We start from the raw sequence: 20,627 nt of genomic DNA, 5'->3' as shown, positions 1-20,627 counted from the left end.
CTTTCTGTCTGCGGGGGCTGGCTGTTGGCATTTGCTGTGGTCTGTAGAGTAGAGCTAATATTGTACTAGTATGTTGCGCTCTCTGTTTTCATGTTGCTGTATGTAAGAGTTTTGTTTTGTGGTCTACATAACGCCTTGAGAGTGCTTAGGCAAGACGACTGTCGGCATACATTACCCGTAGATTTAACCTTGTCTTTGCACACGAGGTAAGACCTGGGCGGACCACCGCCTGTATTTTTGGTTAGTGCGCCGATTGGTGTATCAGTTTAGTTTAGTTTGTAGAAGGCAGAATATAGGGGTGTCATCTACTTTCTTAGCTTTGGTTCCGTCCAGCACCTTTCCCCATATTACCGTGTTTGGGCCAAATACATAGCCATTGTGAACGATACAACTGCCTCTGTCTCCCTTCCTCACACCTATGACCCCATACCTTTTTTCTGACTCCACGGGGAAAGCTTACTGGTATCGGGGTGTTGTGCTCCCTCCTCCAACAGGCGTACGTAACACTGTGTACTGGTCTTATTCCCACTTCAAGAAGGACAGGGACCTCTAGTGGTGCAAAGAGTCTGATGACAAATCTCTGAACTAAGGTCATTGTGTACAACTGAATGCTGAGGACACTGTTGGCTCATATAGCTTAATACTAAACATTGAAACACATTGACAAATGCTCAATTACTAGTGGTGGGCCGTTATCGGCGTTAACGTGCTGTTAACGTGACACAAAATATCACTGTGTATCTATTGTCAAAGTTGGGTTGGGAGCTGGGTCTATACTACGCAAGCTATGATGACTTTCACCTTGATATTTTAGCGCGGATGTATACCTAGCCGAATTGCACTGTAGGGGGCGAGAACGAGTCTTCGAACCTGTGTGTATGCCTTGTGTATGAAATTATCACATCAAACGTGATGTGCTAACATGGATGCAGCTATGAAGCCGCCTGGTTTGCTTCAGGGAAAATGTATTTTTAAGAAGGTTCCCAATGGAAACGTCGACAAGACTAAGGTTGGTTGCAACTTGTGCTATGCGGAATTGGTTTACTGTAGGAGTTCTTCCAGTCTCAAATACCACCTAAACACAAAGCATTCCTTAGCTAATGCGGAAGATGCCGGGCCAAGCACTGATCTAACGCAGGGAAAGAGTTGTTGTCAAACTACTATGTATGAGTGCAACCGAGGCAAGCCCGTCAGCACAGCTCTCAGCCAAGCTAACTAATGTAATAAACAGTTAATAAACACAAGTACATCTTATTGAACATAATTTTTTTAAAGCCCCTGGTCTAATGTGCCACCTGGCTTGAGAAACCCGTTCTCAAAGACTTACTTTAAGTCTTTATCTGGGTAGCACACATTCAATGCCATTGGCGGAATTCAAATGAGCCAATTTATTAACGCCAAGATTACAGTGAGTTTAAGCTAGATTAAAAAAAAGAAAATCTATGCCCACCACTATCAATTATACATTCATTCATTGATTATTCATATGGCTATTTATACCATGAGTAGTCACTGAGTCCAGGGGTCCGTTCTTCTTACGTCGTTTATTACATCCAAGATCAAATGACACATCCAAGATGACATCCTTTTGCTAATCATGATCTGGCTAACTGGGTTCTTCGAACACCCTTGTTGTTTATGATTAGTATAGCTGGATTGGGTTATGAGTTGGGGCCCGTTCTCCATACGTCACTGACTCAGTTAGCTTGATTTGATTGTTGACGATATGTCATGATCTTGGATTGTTCGGTTCTTCGAAGCTCATCCTGGACTTGCTGTCATATCAACAGGTCCGTAAGCTTGAACCTGCTCGGGAGCAGGTTTATTTTATGTATACAAAATTTGATTGCAGCTTTACAAGCAGAGGTGATACAGGAAGTCTGTCACAACCATGTGTTGTCCGTTTTTACGACAAAAAAGGTGCACAAATTATTAGCAGAATTTAATATTAATCGCACATTGCGTGATAGATAGATCCAATTAGCACAACATAGCCTACTTTTTGATAGCCTTTTTGATCAGTTTTCTCATGAGGGTGTCATTTACATCATTAATTTGTTGGAACCACATTAAATTATTATATGACATTAGATGATAAACAAAGTAATTATGAAAATAAGAAAATACAAAGACAAATAGTCTACTGTAATACACACTAAAACATCTATGTAGTCACTACATTTAATTTGTCTGCTACTTTTTGCCAGCCCTCTCCTGGATTTTGCAGACTTTGAGGTCTTCCTCAGAGTGCAGTTTGGTTAAATATTCCAATTTGGAGTAACCTTCAGGCAAGCTCTTGCTCTTTTACGGAAAACACAGGGTGCTCTTTTTGGCCATGGTGAGCAGCCATAGACTTATGTGAGCAGCCAATAGCAGCGTTGCTGATCAAGGTTTCTACTATCGATACATACCCCCTTTTAGACCAACGCATAACTCAATCCAGCTATACTAATCATAAACAACAAGGGTGTTGGAAGAACGGAATTAACCAGATCATGATTAGCATGATGATGTAATCTTGGATGTGTCATTTGATCTCGGATGTAATAAGCGACGTACGGAGAACGGGACTGAGGCCTGTTCCATAAAGCGAGTTTACGGAATAAGCCAGACTAATGTCAGTTAGTCTGACTCATTTCTAGTTCATTCGGTTCCATAAAGCTAGCTCAACGTAGTTCGAACTCGGTTACTATGGCAACTTAGGCTGCAAAACAAGTCTGGTCAGGGTCAGACTAACTGTCGGGCTTAGCGTGACTTGGTGCTTAAGCAGACGTTCCGGTAACACTGACCCAACGGGAAAACAATGTTTTACCACGTGTATTCTCATTTTCTTATTCTCATCAGTTCAATATGTTCAACATTGATAAAAATCTACTTAATTAGCCTACAACATTTAACTTAATGCATTAAACAATGATGAACAATGCTTTGATAGGCTACACACCATAGCCGTTAATGTATGGATGTTAGTTTGTGATTTCAAATGTTTAGGCATCAGGCATAGGCCTATTTCTTAATCTAAATTATCCAAGTATAATTATCATAGCATATATAATTGTTAATCATACCCTACAATTGCAAAACGAACCTAAATCCGCCCTCCATTTCCCTGACACAAAAACCATGTTAAAAAGTTTGGCTACTGGATGTATTGATTAATAGTAGGCTATTTATTTTAAACAATGTCAAAAAAGCCCATTTAGATGAGTTTAGAGGGTGTTTTTTAATTAACAAAGTAAAGGTCTAAAAAGGTCCTCAACCTACGTAGCCTATCGTTCACGACGTCAAAGATGGCGTGTCATTTTATTTTGATTGAAGCGGTGGATGAGTCACATCATGTCATTGTACACGATTTAAAGGGAACGTTCTTTTATGGAAGAAGTCACGTGGCCGTGTGCATTGCTTTTGCCGTGGTGGATTGTATGATCCATGTTTTACCTCTCGGGCTGCTTAAGAATAGGGCACACGCGCAATTAGCTCGACTACTTAAATCTGACTTGAATTAGTAGGACTGCGTGAGCTGAAATTGGCCTTTATGGAACCGCTTTAGCCCCGCTTGACTAATTAAACTGGTTTAGGACTTTAAGTTTAGCTTTTTTGAGCGGCCTTTATGGAACAGGCCCCTGGTCTAAAAGGGGTATGTATCAATAGTATAAACCTTGATCAGCAACGCTGCTATTGGCCGCTTACCATAGCCAAAAAGAGCGCCCCGTTTTCCGCAACAGAGCCAACAGCAAGACCTTGCTCGAAGGTACACCTTCAAGTCTGCAAAATCCAGGAGAGAGGGCTGGCAAAAAGTGGCAAAGAAATTAAAGTTATAGTCGTGACTACGCTAGATGTTTTATCGCTTATTAGGCTATAGTAGGCTAGGCCTAGCCTATTTGTTTTTGTATAATTCAAATATTTTCAAAATTACTTTGTTTATCATCTTTAATGTCATATAATTTAATGTGGTTCCAATAAATGAATGACGTAAATGACACCCTCACGAGAAAACTGATTGATTGAAAACTGAATTCTGCTAAATATTCTTGCACCTTCTGCAACAGGTTGTTATCGTAAAAACGGAAAAGACAATACTGTGACAGACTTCCTGTATCACCTCTGCTCATAAAGCCGCAATCAAATCTTGTTTACATAAAATAAGCCTGCTCCGTAGCAGGTTTAAGCTAAAGGACTTGTTGCTATGACCGCAAGTCCAGAATGAGCTTTGAAGAACCAAACAATCCAAGATTATGACAAATCGTCAACAATCAAATCCAGCTAACTGAGGTAGCGACGTATGAAGAACGGGCCCCTGGAAAAACATGGCACACAAATACCATTCCCAAGAACAGTTGGTCTGTGTGGATACATATATATATATATATATAATAGGAAGAATTGGGAAGCATTCCAGTAACCTAATATATTTTCAAAGTGACATCAAATAGCTCTTAATGACAACAAGGCTGTCATAGGGACGTAAAGACACTCACATTGACTCAAAGACACATCAGAATCAGAATCATTGACTTAAAGACAATCTTGCTCATCATCTGATGTAAAAAGATGGTTCCATACAATATTTTATTTGATGTTTAGAAAAAGAAAGAAATATTTTCTATAATTTGATTTAAGGACAATGACGCACATTAGAATTTAGCTAAATTATTCACAAAATATAGGGGAATTAGATTCAGCAAATTGTATATCTTACACTGTATTTGTAGGTGCTGTCATATTTTATATTGAACAGAAGTGTACAGCAAACACTCCTTGAACGTTTTTTCTATTGCATTACATTTGATTCCTACCAAAAGTTTTGAATCTTAGGACATCTTCGGTTTGTGTAAAAGCACCTTTACGTAATACAGAAACAACACAAACATGACTAACAAACATTGAATCTAATCTGTATCCATGACAACACTTGTTTGGTGAGCCATGCAAATAAGGGATCTTCACAGTGCACTGTATCAACACCTTGACATACACAATTGATGTAATCAGATTTGGAAACAAGGACTCAAATACAGTTTTGCCTACTCTGCTTTCTCCTTTTCGGGCTCCATCACTGGCTGGGCTGCTATGGTTGTGGTTGTTGTTGTAGTGGTAGTGGTAGAAAGGGTATGAGGAGGTGCTGGGGCAGGAGGAGGGGAGGGATCAGGATCATCAATCAGGGCCTGTTTCCTCTCTCTCTCCTTTATTAGCTGCACCAAGCAGTACGTCAAAAACATCACCACGATGGTGGTTATGGGGAAACCTGGAGAGATCAGAGCATGTCATTTCAGACTCAAGTGTTGTAAATAACAGCTTCTAGTTATCCTTTTTTCACATTGTACAGTGGAACTTTAGAAACCTATATTTAGTAATTAAACATTTACTTAATGATCTACCATTTTGTATATAACTGATCACCTTTGAGCAGCAATCTCTTGGCCACTAACTTGGCAAAGTCCAGGCTGTTTAGGGCCAAGACATTATACAGCACAATTGTCCAAAAGTTGAATGTGTTGAAGATGGCTCTGATTCGACGAGACATGGCCTCCGACATGGCCATCTGAAAGGGAATTGAAAAATTAAGAAAACCAAGCATTTGTTCGGGTCCCTCCTCAGACCAAAGTCCAAATCCTTCTCCATAAGCTGCACTCCTGACTCTACCAGTATTTCTACAACCTAATCACCAAATTAGATATACAAAAAAGCATTCAGAAATATAGCTGCAAGCAGCAATGAGGTGGCCGAGCAGTCAAATGACCCAGAAAATAGTTTGGACATCCTCAGAACAGGGTTCCAAGTGCATGCAGCAAGTTTGGTGTGAATCCATCAAAGATTGGCTGAGATACAACCCAACTTACTGTTTGCTGGTTTAACAGCACATTTTGATTGGCTGTCCCGGGCAAACAGTATCGAAAAAAAACAAAAAACATGTGATCACTTTTGTGAGGCTTGGTCTGAAGATAATATCTGGAAAATTTGGTGAAGATTGGACAACATTTGTAGAAGGAGTAGAGAAAAAACATTATTTTCAGTATTTCAAAATGGCGGCGGCATCAATTTGGCTATTATCACAAATTATGAGTCACACACGGGATGTCCCAAGATATCATGAGCCAAAGGAATCATGTAATAAAAAAATTGTAGGAGCAATAGACTTTCAAAGGTTTTTGATAAAACCGTAAATGGCGGAAAATCTATATTTAATTTAATCGTTTTTTTTGTATGTGATCATACATTTAAAAAGGAAAAAACAAAAAACATAGAAAAAATTAACAAAAGAAGAAAAAATACACAAAAGAACCGGATATAACCTGAAATTGACGTTAAGGTGTGTTGAACTCGTCTTGATCCAGGGAATCCAATGGTACCTCATTTTGAAAATCAGTCACACGGTTCAAAAGTTGCGTGTGTAAACACAAGTCCAACTTTGACCCGTTGGTGGCGCTAGAGTGGTCTAATGGGAAACATGAAACTTGGTGTAGGTATAGAATCAACTGTCCTTAATGAGTGTGCCAAATTTCACAAAAAGTTGTCGAAGGGTTCTAGGGGCTGCCATTGACTTCCATGGTACAAGAATAATAATAATAATAAAACTAACAATAACAATAGGTTTCCTCCTGACGGAGGAATCCTAATAAGAAAAGGTAGAAACACTTAAGTGGCTTCGCCGCTTCGCAGCTTGGCCACCAAATATAGCTGCAAGCAGCAATGAAGGGCCAAGCAGCATTCGATATGGAAATTCAGTAGCTAAAGAAACAAAGCAAACCTTGTAATAAAATATTTGCTTTTTAAAAATCGCATTATACTTTTCGGCAACTTGGTGGCACTACCCTGAAACTTTTGATTACCTTCACGGCGTTGCGTAAAACATGTATACCGAGTTTTGTATCGATGAACCGATGCGTTTGGTAAATATGTCATTTTGAGACAAAATGCGCTGGCTAGATGTAGCAGCGTTGTATCTACAAAGCATAATAAATCCGCTTCTTCTAGACTATACATCCCTTGACAATGAAATGTTATCGTTACCATTATGTTAATACTGCTAGACAGCTACTGTGGCATACTTGGCTTCGCTAAACAGATGCTACGGTATCAAGACTTGCTTGACAACTGCGGCTGGATTCGATCCTAGGACCATACGTTTCAAATGAGCCTGTCTTATCCCAGTGAGCTATTCTCGCTGCTGGGAAATGCTGTGTCGGTTACTATATAAAAAAAAAGGAAGCCGTTTCACCCGTGGTGCGCTTTGTCAGATTTGACCCAAGTATAAACAGCTGTAATTCAGTCATATTCTGACATATCAAGGTGATTGTGGTAGAAGATGATTAGATGACTTGCTTGTGATGACATTATCAAAGTTTCATCTCCATACGGTAAACTGTCGCAGAGACAAGGCCTCACGTCCGCTTTGGCGTGCTCCTTGTCAAAATCGTTGGCGCATTACTCGTGAACGGTTTGACTTATCGATACAATTTTGATAATTTTTTTGTGGGCATGGTCTGAAGATGATCTGTTATGATTTTCATGAAAATCGGAACAACCGCCTAGGAGTAGTTCGAAAAAGCCTGCGGATTCGGCGCTCCCAGCGGCAAGGCGAACGTGGATGTTCGTGGCCGCAAGCAGCTGTCAGGCAGCCCATCCATGGTCTATGTGCCCACGTCGGGCCCACCCTCAGCGAGGGCATTGTAGGGCTGTTTTGGCAGCCCCTTTGTCACTGGTCACCCAGACACTAGTCTGGGACAGTCATTGATTTACATGAATGCTAAAATGACCCACCTCTGGAGAGGTGATCTCAACAGTTGAAGAGAAAGGTGGACAGAGGAAGACTCTGAAATTATCATTAAAAGCTGTGTTCTTGTAAATATCATTCTAAACAGCTTTTAATGTAATGTTTGATATGCTTTTGTTTCTTATTTTATGTATAAATTCTAGTAATACTTTTAATGCTGTAACATGCACATGTACAGGGTTTACAGAGTTTGTGCCTGCAGCTGACCAACATGTGTTTAACATATTCCCTTGTCTTGCAAGGGCACCACTTGATCTACTACAACCTTGATTAATGATCCAATTTGAATTTGTATGCATTAGACAACTTTTCAGTCATATGACCGGTGTCCCCATTTTAGTCAGGTTGGGTGTATATAGGAAGAAGTTTTTACCAATCACTTTGAGTTCTGTTTACGATACAGCTCCGGTGCGTTAGGCGCTTAGTCTTCATTGTGAATACCTTTGTTAACCATTGCTCTGCCCTCTTTGAGTCACCACCTTACCGCGGTGGAGGGGTTTGCGTGTCCTAGTGATCCTGGAAGCTATGTTGTCGGGGGCTTTATGCCCCTGGTAGGGTCACCCAAGGCAAACAGGTTCCAGGTGAAAGACCAGACAAAGCGTGGCAAAAAAAAACAACCATGAAGAAAAACATTAATGGTTCTCAGTTGCCCCTGCCCGGAAGCGGGTCATCGGGGCCCCCCCCTGGAGCCAGGCCCGGGGGTGGGGCTCGATGGCGAGCGCCTGGTGGCCGGGCCTTTTCCCATGGGGCCCGGTCGGGCACAGCCTGAAGAGACAACGTGGGACCCTCTTCCAGTGGGCTCACCCTCCGCAGGAGGGGTCATGGGGGTCGGGTGCAGTGTGAGACGGGCGGCGGCCGAAGGCGGGGGCCTTGGCGGTCCGATCCTCAGCTGCAGAAGCTAGCTTTAGGGACGTGGAATGTCACCTCGCTGGCGGGAAAGGAGCCTGAGCTGGTGCGCGAGGTAGAGAGTTTCCGGCTAGATATAGTCGGCCTCGCCTCGACGCACAGCATAGGCTCTGGAACCAGTCTCCTTGAGAGGGGCTGGACTCTCTTCCACTCTGGAGTTGCCCTTGGTGAGAGGCGTCGAGCTGGGGTGGGAATACTTGTTTCCCCTCGGTTCGGCGCCTGTACATTGGGGTTCACCCCGGTGGACGAGAGGGTAGCCTCCCTCCGCCTTCGGGTGGGGGGACGGGTCCTCACTGTTGTTTGTGCTTATGCACCAAATGGCAGCTCAGAGTACCCACCCATTCTGGAGTCTCTGGGGGGGTGCTGGAAAGCGCTCCTCCCGGGGATTCCCTCGTCCTCCTGGGGGACTTCAATGCTCATGTGGGCAATGACAGTGAGACCTGGAGGGGCGTGATTGGGAGGAACGGCCCCCCCGATCTGAACCCAAGTGGTGTTTTGTTGTTGGACTTCGGTGCTAGACACGGCTTGTCCATAACGAACACCATGTTCAAGCATAAGGGTGTTCATATTTGCACCTGGCACCAGGACACCCGAGGTCTCAGTTCGATGATCGACTTTGTAGTCATGTCGTCGGACTTGGGGCCGCATGTCTTGGACACTCGGGTGAAGAGAGGGGCGGAGCTGTCAACTGATCACCACCTGGTGGTAAGTTGGCTTTGATGGTGGGGGAAGACGCCGGTCAGGCCCAAACGTAATGTGAGGGTCTGCTGGGAATGGCTGGCGGAACCCTCTGTCAGAAGGAGCTTCAACTCCCACCTCCGGGAGAGCTTTGATCATGTCTTGGGGGGAGCCGGGGACATTGAGTCCGAATGGGCCATGTTCCGGGCCTCCGTTGTTGAAGCGGCTGACCGGAGCTGCGGCCGCAAGGCGGTCGGTGCATGTCGCGGCGGTAACCCTCGGACCCGGTAGTGGACTCCGGAAGTGAGGGATGCCGTCAAGCTGAAGAAGGAGGCCTATCGGACTTTATTGGCTGGTAGGACTCCTGAGGCAGCTGATGTGTACCGGCAGGCCAAGCGGTATGCGGCTTTGGCGGTCGCGGAGGCAAAAACCCGGGCATGGGAGGAGTTCGGCGAGGCCATGGAGAATGACTTCCGAAGGGCTTCAAAAAGGTTCTGGACCACCATCCGGCGGCTCAGGAGGGGGAAGCAGTGCTCTGTCCACACTGTATACAGTGGGGATGGTGCGCTGCTGACCTCGACAGGGGACATCCTGGATCGGTGGAAGGAATACTTCGAAGACCTCCTTAATTCCACCAACACGCTTTCCGACATGGAGGCAGAGTCTGGGGACATCGGGGGGGGCCCTTCTATCTCTGGGGCTGAGGTCACCGAGGTGGTTAAAAAGCTCTGCGGTGGCAGGGCCCCGGGGGTGGATGAGGTCCGCCCGGAGTTCCTTAAGGCTCTGGATGTTGTAGGGCTGTCTTGGTTGACACGACTCTGCAACATCGCGGAGAGTGTGCTCCAACTTTAGGGGGATCACAGTCCTCAGCTTCCCTGGGAAAGTCTATTCAGGGGTCCTGGAGAAGAGGGTCCGTCGGATTGTCGAACCTCAGATTCAGGAGGAGCAATGTGGTTTTCGTCCTGGCCGTGGAACAGTGGACCAGCTCTATACCCTCCGCGGAGTCCTGGAGGGTACATGGGAGTTCGCCCAACCAGTCTACACATGTTTTGTGGATTTGGAAAAGGCGTTCGACCGTGTCCCTCGGGGGCTCATGTGGGGGGTGCTCCGAGAGTATGGGGTACCGGATTCCCTGATCGGGGCTGTCCGGTCCCGGTACGACCGGTGCCAGAGTTTGGTCCGCATTGCCGGTTGTAAGTCGAACTTGTTTCCGGTGAGGGTTGGACTCCGCCAGGGCTGCCCTATGTCACCGATTCTGTTCATTACCTATATGGACAGAATTTCTAGGCGTAGCCAGGGTGTTGAGGGGGTCCGGTTTGGTGACCTCAGGATCGGGTCGCTGCTTTTTGCAGATGATGTGGTCCTGTTGGCTTCATCGGGCTGCGACCTTCAGCTCTCACTGGAGCGGTTCGCAACCGAATGTGAAGCGGCTGGGATGCGAATCAGCACCTCCAAATCTGAGGCCATGGTAATCGACCGGAAAAGGGTGGAGTGCCATCTCTGGGTCGGGGAGGAGATCCTGAACCAAGCGGAGGAGTTCAAGTATCTCGGGGTCTTGTTCACGAGTCAGGGAAGAATGGAGCGCGAGGTCGACAGGCGGATCGGTGCGGCGTCCGCAGTGATGCGGGCTCCGTATCGGTCCGTCGTGGTGAAGAAGGAGCTGAGTCGAAAGGCGAAGCTCTCTATTTACCAGTCGATCTACGTTCCTACCCTCACCTATGGTCACGAACTATGGGTAGTGACCGAAAGAACGAGATCGCGAATACAAGCGGCCAAAATTAGCTTTCTTCGCAGGGTGTCCGGGCTCTCCCTTAGAGATAGGGTGAGAAGCTCGGTCATCGGGGAGGGGCTCAGAGTAGAACCGCTGCTCCTCCGCGTCGAGAGGAGCCAGCTGAAGTGGCTCGGGCATCTGATTAGGATGCCTCCTGGACGCCTCCCTGGTGAGGTGTTCCGGGCACGTCCAACTGGGAAGAGGCCCCGGGGAAGACCCAGGACACGCTGGAAGGACTATGTCTCTCGGCTGGCCTGGGAACGCCTCGGGGTTCCCCAGGAAGAGCTGGTGGAAGTGGCCGGGGATGATGGATGGATGGACCATTACTCTGAAGGTATGTTTTGTATTTGATGATATTTCATTATCATTGTATTGATTATCTTACTATTTAGATAATAAACTACTGATGTGTGCATTTCGAAGTTACTTGTTCTCCTTGAAAGTATCTATCAAGCTACGGCGGTGAAAACTTAGATCTAGTCTGGTTGATGCGGCTAACTGATTATAAACATGGAGTAGGTTTTAACTTAAGGCCTCTGAGTCACTTAGCGTGGATCTCCACGCCCCGAAGGAATTTACCGGAGCCTCTGAGTGATCGATTACATATCCTACTAGGTCTACTATGGTTACATCCATATTATAGTAGAGATAAACGACTGATTAGTGAACACGCATACTTTAGGGTCGGTGCGCTGATCAAGCAGACGATTTTTACCTACGTCAGAGTTTCATGTCATTAACTGTTTAGCGCTCAAGGTTACAAGTAACGCACTTGTGCACATTGTCTAAAATTGGAGTCAGATATGAACGAGTCAATGATCTCCCTGAGAATCTAACCAAAAGTGAATTGTGGTTCCCAAGCCAGGGACAAACACCGAGCGTCTCTGGCCTTTCGATTCACCGCCTACAGCGTCGTGGTGGCCCGAACTAACGGCAGAGCACCCCTGCACTTCAATAAATGTATCTGCACTGGCTTTCGAACTCTCGTCTCATCCCGATTCCGTGTTCGTTGATCACCTGCTCACTGGGCTGACTCAAGGGTTTAGGGTGGGGGTTTCATGTCCTTTGTCATCTTCGCTCGTTTTAGGCAACCTCCAGTCAGCACTGCGGGAGCCAGCCGTTGTTTCCCAGCTGCTGGCCAGAGAGTGCAGTAAGCGCTACATGATAGGCCCGTTCGACTCGTCCCCGTTCCAACTGTTTTGTAGCAGTCCCCTCGGTGTCGTTACACGGAAGTATTCCGGCAAAAAAACGTCTGATCTTGGACCTTTCTGCTCCGCGCTCCGGTTCTCGGCGTAAACAGGTTTGTTCCCCTCGAGCCTTTCTCGCTTCACTACCACCGTGGACCACGCCATCAGGCTTGTAAAGCTGGCGGGGCCCGGTGCCTGGCTTTCCAAAGCCGATATCACGGACATGTTCAAGATCGTCCCCGTTCACCCGTCTCAGTGGCACTTGCTCGGGATGAAATGGGAGAATCGGTTTTATTTCGCCGTGCGCCTCCCGTTAGGTTGCAGGAGCAGCCCTTCCATCTTCAATTGGGTTTCTGAGGCCCTTTGTTCGATCCTGTTAAACCGGGTCCGGGTCCTTGCGTTGCTCCACCTCTTAGACGATTTTCTCTTGGTAGATCCTCCGTCCGATGCATCCGGCCCTTCCCTGCAGCTGTTAAAAAACCTGTTCCGCGGATTGGGCGTCCCCCTTTCCGACGAGAAAACTCTTGGGCCGGCCACTCGCCTTGAGTTCCTGGGCATCACGATGGACACGGTTGAGATGAAGGCTTCCCTGCCGGCTGAGAAGTTCGAGTGCGCATGCAGCATGGCCGGTCGCTCGTGGCGTCTTCTGTCATGACAAAGTGGCAGCTGCTGTCTCTCCTTGGGCATTTGAATTTCGCTATGCACGTGATTCCCCAGGGCCGCTCGTTCATCTCCCTGTTGCTCGTTTTGGCTTCTTCCGTGTCTGGTTTGCTTGATCATGTTCGCTTGGACAATGGTTGCCGGTCCGACTTATCTTTCTGGTTGCAGTTGCTTGAGTGTCGTTCTTTTACGACGATGTGGTTCGGTCTTCGGACTCTCTGCGTTTTTTTACCGACGCCGCTCCATCCGTTGGTTTTGAGGGGTTCTATCAGGAGCAGTGGTTCGCCAGCCCCTGGCCCCACAACTTTGCTGCGCCCGGTGCTTCCTCAGCCTTGTACGAAATCTACCCCGTAGCGGTTGTTTGTTACCTATGGGGCCAGTCGTGGCGTCGTAAGCGGATAGCTGTCTTGTGCGACAATCAGGCCGTGGTGAGCATCATAAACAAGGGCCGCTCTAACTGCCCGCTCATCATGCCATTCATGAGACGCACAACATGGCTAGCCATCATTCACAATTTCATTCTCACCGCACGTCACGTGCCGGGCCACGATAACGTGATAGCTGATTCCCTGTCCCGTTTCATTTTTCAGGTGTTCAGGGATCTGTACCTGTACGCCAGCAAGAGGCCCTTGGCCGTCCCCCCCCTCGCGTCTCTGGCCCTAGATTAGATGAGCACTCCCTGCAGGCATACTTAGAGGTAGCTAAGGGTTACATTTTGCAGGGATTGGCTGCTTCCACCCTTTGATCTTATGATTTTGCCTGGAGAACGTACGCCATGTTCTGTCTATCCGTGCTCAGACGCAGCTGCTTTACCCCCTACATCGATTCCCTCTTGGAATGTACGTTTTTAATAGCTTTCTATGGGTTTTTACGGTGCGGTGAATTCACAACTCGGTTTAACTTGTTCAATCCTGCCACTGATGTGTGTTTTTTTTACTTAACATTTCACCCTGACTTCTTCAATCTGCGTCTCAAACATTCCAAAACCGGAGGCTCTTGCACTATCATCATTGCTAAAACGGGGGGTCCTTTCTGTTCTTTCCCATCTATGCTAAGATACGTAAACAAAGAGGTCCCATTCCGGTCCACTCTCACCCCTCGTCATTACTCCTTCCAATAATTCCATGTCGCAATCCTGGTTCGGCTACCCTCTAGCTCAGGTCGTAGCCAAATGCAACCTTTCCCCTGGACGGTATTCTGGCCATTCATTCCGAATAGGCGCGGCGACGTCCGCTGCCTTGCAAGGGGTGTCCACTGCGTCTTTGCAGCAGCTGGGCCGCTGGTCTTCATCAGCGTACTCTTCCTATGTCCATCCTGATTCAGCTGACATCCTCGAGGCCCAAAGATCTCTACGGCCCTAACGGCTCTCGGTGAGTACTTGCAAATAACTGGTGGTCGATGTTCTTACCGTGTCTCGTGTTAAACTGTCTCTTGGTTACAGTCTCGATGCAAACGTTGCCTGCGAATACAGCGACTCGGTTCTGTATGTAAACAGATGGTCCCTGTTCTCTGGCTATCACAAGTCACAAGGACGTCGGTCCTCCAGCCAACAAAGGCTTATATGCTCCTCAGCCGGCAAAGGCTACTCACACACTCATGGGCGTCACCCGCTAGCCTACATAGGTCATCTGTACACGGGGACGTTGGTCCTCCAGCCGGCACAGGCTATGCACATAGACTCAAAGGTGTCAGCCCTATAGCACACCTAAACTGACGTACGCGGGGACGCCGGTCCCCCAGCCAGCGCACAGGCTGTCACATAGACTCAGGGGCGTCGGCCCCCTAGCCCCCCGCACGGCTTCAATTTTGTTTGTTTGACCTGCTTGTCGTTTATCTATGGCCGCAGTACAGCTACAATTCACTGAAGCTCTCTTACTAACTAAACGTTGCCCTCAAACAAATGATCATTGTGTAATAAACGCTGCAGTGTTTAATCGAAGGACACATTTGGAACTCATTATACTAATTAAAATTACTTCAACAATGACATGTAAAAATAGAACAACCCAACCGCACAGTATACTAATCTCAAAGCATACTTAAAAGTACATCAAAAGTTAACTATTTTCTAAGTATCACTTCAAACAAAAGTGAACTAATTTTAAAGCATACTTCTTAAAAGTATATCAAAAGTGTACTATCCATATTTTGGTATCCTTGTAGTATACTTTAATATACTTCTTTTTGTAAGGGTCTGGCTGTACTCGCAATTGACATACACGCCTCAATACACACAACTAAACTTTATGTCCAAAGAAACATTCTAATTTCCGGCGCTAATGTCAAAGTTATTTACGTTTTGGGGGGCATATTTTTGTATCCACCACCTGGCTGTCTTCATAATAGTCATAACATTGCCCTCCTTCTGTTTTTTGGTTTAGAATTGACCAAACTATAAAATTACGAAAATACTACTTCTGACACTTTCTAGTATGGCTGCCGCCTAAGACTAGGCGGTCTCACGGGCGACCCACACTCGCTCAAATTACAAAGACTTTCACGATAAAAAAATAAATAATCTGATATTGCAGTTCCACTCAAAATTGCTTTCTCAACAAGGCCCAATGGTTGGGATGTTTTACTTATAATGTAAACTCCAATTTGCGTGCTATTGCGAAAATACTACTATGACGCTAGCATGGCTGCCGCCTAAGACTAGGCAGTCTCACGGGCGACCCGCACTCGCTCAAATTAAAATGAATTACTTTCACGATTTGAATCAAAAATCCGAGATTGCAGTTCTAATCGAAATCGCTTTCTCAACAAATCCAAATGGTTCAGGATTTTGAGGGTGGTATTTTTCACTCATCAACAATGCTATGTAAAAATAGAAAAACCCAACCGCACAGTTACGTATTGTATACTAATTTCAAACGCGTCTCACAGAAGCAAGTATAATGCTAAAGGTTTTAAGGCTTGCTAGCCTGTAATATTGTCTGTAAAAAGAAAATTCCTTAGCTCAGCTAGCTCAGATAGATTAGCTGCTATCCTGTTTACAACAGTATAAAAGTTTTCAAGTTATCGTACGAATACAAACGCTAAAATACATGTTTTGTACTGCCGTTGTAGGCTCTTATTACTCACTGTCAAATGTAACAATGAAAATCTCTGAGGGGTGCAGGAGTCTTGTGAGTCGTTGTCTTCAAGTCTTCTCCAACAATAAAAACAAATGGTCTTTTTCTTGTGCGTCGTAGCCAGCTCGCGCGTGTGTCAAGGGGCTCTGGCCACTTGTGTGTGTGGGAATGTGTAACACGCGCGCACAGGGGCAGGGGAGTATTTGGGGAAACAGCCCAAGGAATTAGCCACGCATGCATATTTGAAATATTCACTTTGAACTATTTTTCAGATTTGTGGGGGTGAGCGTTATAGGTTCTTGAGGCTTTTTTGTTCCACATGAGAAATAAGGCATATGTAATGAATTTTGGGACAAATGGGATGCAAATGGAATCACTTGAAAATGGACAATTGGGGGGTGGCCGTAGCGCCACCTAAGCATAATGGTGGGTCATTTGTGGTGTGGTAGTTACTCAAGGCCTATACTATCAATGTTTCAGCATTTGGAGAACTTTTTACCATTGCGTACAAAATCGGAAATGCAATACCATCAAGATCCACAAGGCCTTTGCTAAAGACCAAGGAATGAGTGGGGGCTTGGTCAGCCCCCCGCACTCTCCTGGGGCCCATTCGTCGTAAGGGTTGAAGCTAAGTTAATCAATTGTCCCTTTAGCCCGTTAACATTAGTGAGCTAATTGAGAACCGCAAATATCGCTTCGTTGACGGCTGATCCGCATCCAAATCATGTGGTTAATTTCAATCCGGCTATACTCATCAGGGGAAGTGCACATGCACGTCCTACTTCAAAAGGCAGGAAAGGTCAATTACCAAAATAGTGATTTTCTAACGGTATGATGGCGGAAAAGACGAAAGAGATAGCGGTGATATTCTCGCCATCCGAGCAAACTATTATAATGAATCTCAACGAAGACAATAAGCATATTATCATGGCAAAGTCAAACACCGCCACCACTGCCAGAGCAAGCTTGGCAAAAAAATTGCCGATAAGCTAAATGCGTATTTTGGGTAAAATGTATTGGCTCATCTTAAGTGCCTGATTACCCCAATCAATCAGATCACATTTCTTTAAATGTGCCTGCTGGCAGTAGGCTTAACGGAAATTAATTATCGAATGAGATCTTGCTAGCGAAAATAATATCAACTCTTTCAGAATAAGTATAAAAACAAGGCCAAAGAGTATCTAATACAAATTCATAGACACTTATGAGGATATATGTAGGCCTACTGAAAGCGTATGTAGGCGCTTATATGCATGTAGGCCTATGTGTAAATCCATCTTTGATTTCATTGACTGGGACATGGCCAGGGAATATGATGAATTGATTCATCAGCTGGACAAGCGCCAATAGCCAACACTTTTCTTACAGCAACGCATGCTGCGGCTTTGCCAATGTTTTCTGCATCGCCTATATTGTATAAAAATGTAGGCCTTATCTGACGCATAAAACCTTAACGCTATGCAGAGTCTGAAGCACAGTAAAAGTTTCAAGTAGCTTTATTGTCAATTTTCTTCACATGTCAAGACATAAAAAGGAATTGATATGACGTTTCAGATAAGACAAGACATTTCTTAAAACATAGCGTTACATATTCACATACAGCAGCATAAGCTCATAAAGCTTGCTGCGGCGTGTGATATTTGCAATGTACGGCCCGAGAAGGTCTTGCAAATAAATGAGTCCTTGTCGGCTGAATTGATATCGCTCAAACGAGAACTCATGCGTGTGAAATAAAGGATCTTGGCGATCACGAAGAACTCTATTGGTATGGAAAGCTAATCGAACTAGAATATATCTCCTTGGTCAACTGGGTCTCTCAAACAGGGAGCTGCCAATTATTTTCCGGGGTTGTGGCAAGCTTATCCAGCTACACTTATGTTAGCCTGCTCTGGAGCAGGTTAGTGCTAATTGATATGTTACTATGGTGATTTATCGAAAGTTGCTTCCATGAACCAAAAAGAGGGGTGTTTTTTTATCTTAGCCTGAAAATTGGCTCGCTAAACCGCTTAATGAGCTACCACGAATACCCCCCTGAAATGTTGTGTGTATGTCTTGCCAAGCCCGCGCGTGTGTCAAGGGAAGGCTGAGTGTGTGAGAATGTGGAGCGCGCGCGCGCTGAGGAGGAGAGAGAGAGAGGATTTGGGCAAAAAGCTCTAGAAATTAGCCAAGCATGCATATTTAAAATATTCACTAAAAATCTACTTTTCATCTTACATTCAACTTTTTGTCAGATTTGTGTACTTAACATTCTCAAGAGTCTTCATATGAACTTGTGATTGAATCAGAGTATATCTTTTTGACCGGCGGACGTGTAAAGCATTAATTTAGCGTTAGCGATAAATTAGATTTCCTTTATTTCAATCATTTTTTAAGATATTAAGTAAATTTTGCACATGGGAACATGTTGTAGTGTCTTCCACCAGTATACCAAATTTGGAGTTTATATCTCAAAGATTTGCTGAGATTTGACCCAACTTTCTGTTTGGTTCCTTTGTTGATGATTTTGATTGGCTGTACCGGACAAACGGTTTTGAAAATCAAAAATCCTTTTGATAACTTTTGAGAGGCTCCAGGGCTCGACAATAACAATGGCCCGATGGCCCTGGGCCAGTAAAAAGTAACGTTGGGACGGTTAAACTAGCAACTCACTGGCTCAATCGGGCCACTGCTAATTATTGATTGAAAAAAAATTTGCATTGTAAAAGTTAACATCCTTAATATGTTTTGCTCTCTGCTAAATGCATAAATAACTTTGCAGCTCGTGGGGGGCACAGTTGGCAAACCAAGAGTTGAGTAGTGAGTGACGTGGGGTTGTCAAATTGTATAATTCTCTTATCTCGATTAAAAAAGTAACAACTGGCGCGAGACTGGCGCAAGACAATAAAGTGAAGATGGCAGCAACGTAGAGCTACGAGCTGAAACGGAAGCAACTTTTTTAATGGAACGAAGATGCACTGTGTCGCCTGTTGTATGTTCCCGTCTAAAGCTGACAAAAGTAGGTGTTTTTACACAGGCACCGACAATTTTCGAAAACAATCCCTGACCAGCCATGCTAGCAGACAGCACCTGGTTTGCGTGACAGCTAAGCGGATGGTTGACAATCCATCTTCCAGGCTGTTGACCATGCTGGTCAGGAATTTAAATGTAGATGCCCATCGTGTTATTGCACGATTTATAACAACAGCATATCATGTAATTAAGACGGGCCAGCCATTCGCCTTGTTCCCCCAGGCTACTGAACTGCAGCAGAAGAATGGTGTCGACTTGGGTAGTTAGTATCATACTGATGAAATGCTATGGAAGCTTTTATATATTAGCATTGAGGGACATGAGGTTTCAGTTTCTGCCAGACTGAGTTGTGCAGAGCACCAAGAGCTTGAAACAGATACATTCAATACTGCAGACAGGACAGTACAGTGGACATAACACAATTGTGTTTACAGAATAACACAACTTAGAAGTCTTTGGTTTTGTTGTAACAATGATAAATTACAACTTTTGGAAGGGGGGCCAGTAAAAATGGTCTTAGGACCAGTAAGTTTCAAAAATTGCCCAGAGATCCTCTCTGGCAACTTTGAAGAAAATTCGACCAATAATGTAGGAGGAGTAGTGAAAAAACGTGTTTCCTTAATCTTTATTGTACTGAAAAATCCAATATGGCGGCCATTATAGGTTGTTGAGGCTTTTTTGTTCCTCATGAGAAATGAGGCATATGAAATGAATTTCAGAATTTTGTGACTAATGGCCTGCAAATGGCATCACTTTGAAAATTGACATATTGGGGCATGGCCTGTAGTGCCAACTATTGTCTCACATGGCCCATGTTTGGTATGGTAGTTACTAATGGTCTGCAATTTAAACTTGCCAAATTTCACAACTTTTTACCATTGTGGTCTAGGGGCTGCCATTGACTCCCATGGGTAAAACATAATAATAATACCACCAATAGCAATAGGGTTCTCCTACCGGAGGAACCCTAATAAGAAAAGCTAGAAACACTTAAGTGGCTTCGCCGCTTCGCGGCTTGGACACCAATAACAATAGGGTTCTCCTACCGGAGGAACCTTAATAATAGGAAAAGGTACAAACACTTAAGGTGTTTACCAGCTTCGCTGCTCGGCCCCCAATTAACACATACAACTGTCTGTTCTGATATCTTCAATTGATTTTGCTAGTGTTGCTGTTGTTGCTAAATTCAATAAATTTGTGAGGGCGTAGCTTCAGCTCCTTCAGGCGACACGCCCCCCCAGTCTCAAGCAGAGAAGACTGCTGATTTTTTCACGATTTCAAAGCCTAATTTAACATACTTGTCAGTCAAATTTGGATGGGTAGTTAACAACACATTCTTCTGTGGTGTGATGAACACAAATGGTCAGTACATTTAAGATGTGGTAGCCTGGTTTGTAGTACTCGAGACCTGTCTCAAGACCACTTTTTGAAGGTCTCGTCTGTGATTTGTCCACATTTTTTCTCATTTTGTCTCGGTCTTGGACAAAGAGGACTCTTCCCAAGGAGGATTTTATTTTGAGACCAAGGTTGTTTAACACTAGAACTACAACAGATTAGCAAAGGCACTC

At 45.0% G+C, this 20,627-nt stretch overlaps 1 protein-coding gene across 2 annotated transcripts in view; it reads right to left on the bottom strand.

Moving 5' to 3' along the window:
* Positions 1–4,550: 4,550 nt before the first annotated feature.
* The window catches only part of hhatlb (hedgehog acyltransferase like, b), a 93,368-nt gene continuing 77,291 nt past the window's right edge, over positions 4,551–20,627 (bottom strand). For both annotated transcript variants that reach the window (XM_084702599.1, XM_084702600.1), the window contains 2 exons: positions 5,401–5,542; positions 4,551–5,245 (listed from right to left, as the gene is read on the bottom strand). In XM_084702599.1, the coding sequence (XP_084558725.1) occupies positions 5,025–5,245; positions 5,401–5,542 (363 nt within the window). In that variant the 3' untranslated portion in view covers positions 4,551–5,024. The remainder of the gene's footprint in view (positions 5,246–5,400; positions 5,543–20,627) is intronic.

The sequence above is a fragment of the Hypomesus nipponensis genome, chromosome 8 (genome assembly GCF_054491055.1).
Source record: "Hypomesus nipponensis isolate SF chromosome 8, ASM5449105v1, whole genome shotgun sequence".
In the NCBI taxonomy this organism is placed as follows: domain Eukaryota; kingdom Metazoa; phylum Chordata; class Actinopteri; order Osmeriformes; family Osmeridae; genus Hypomesus; species Hypomesus nipponensis.
The sequence above is the reverse complement of the archived record's forward strand: the minus strand, read 5'-3'. Positions and strand labels throughout refer to the sequence as shown.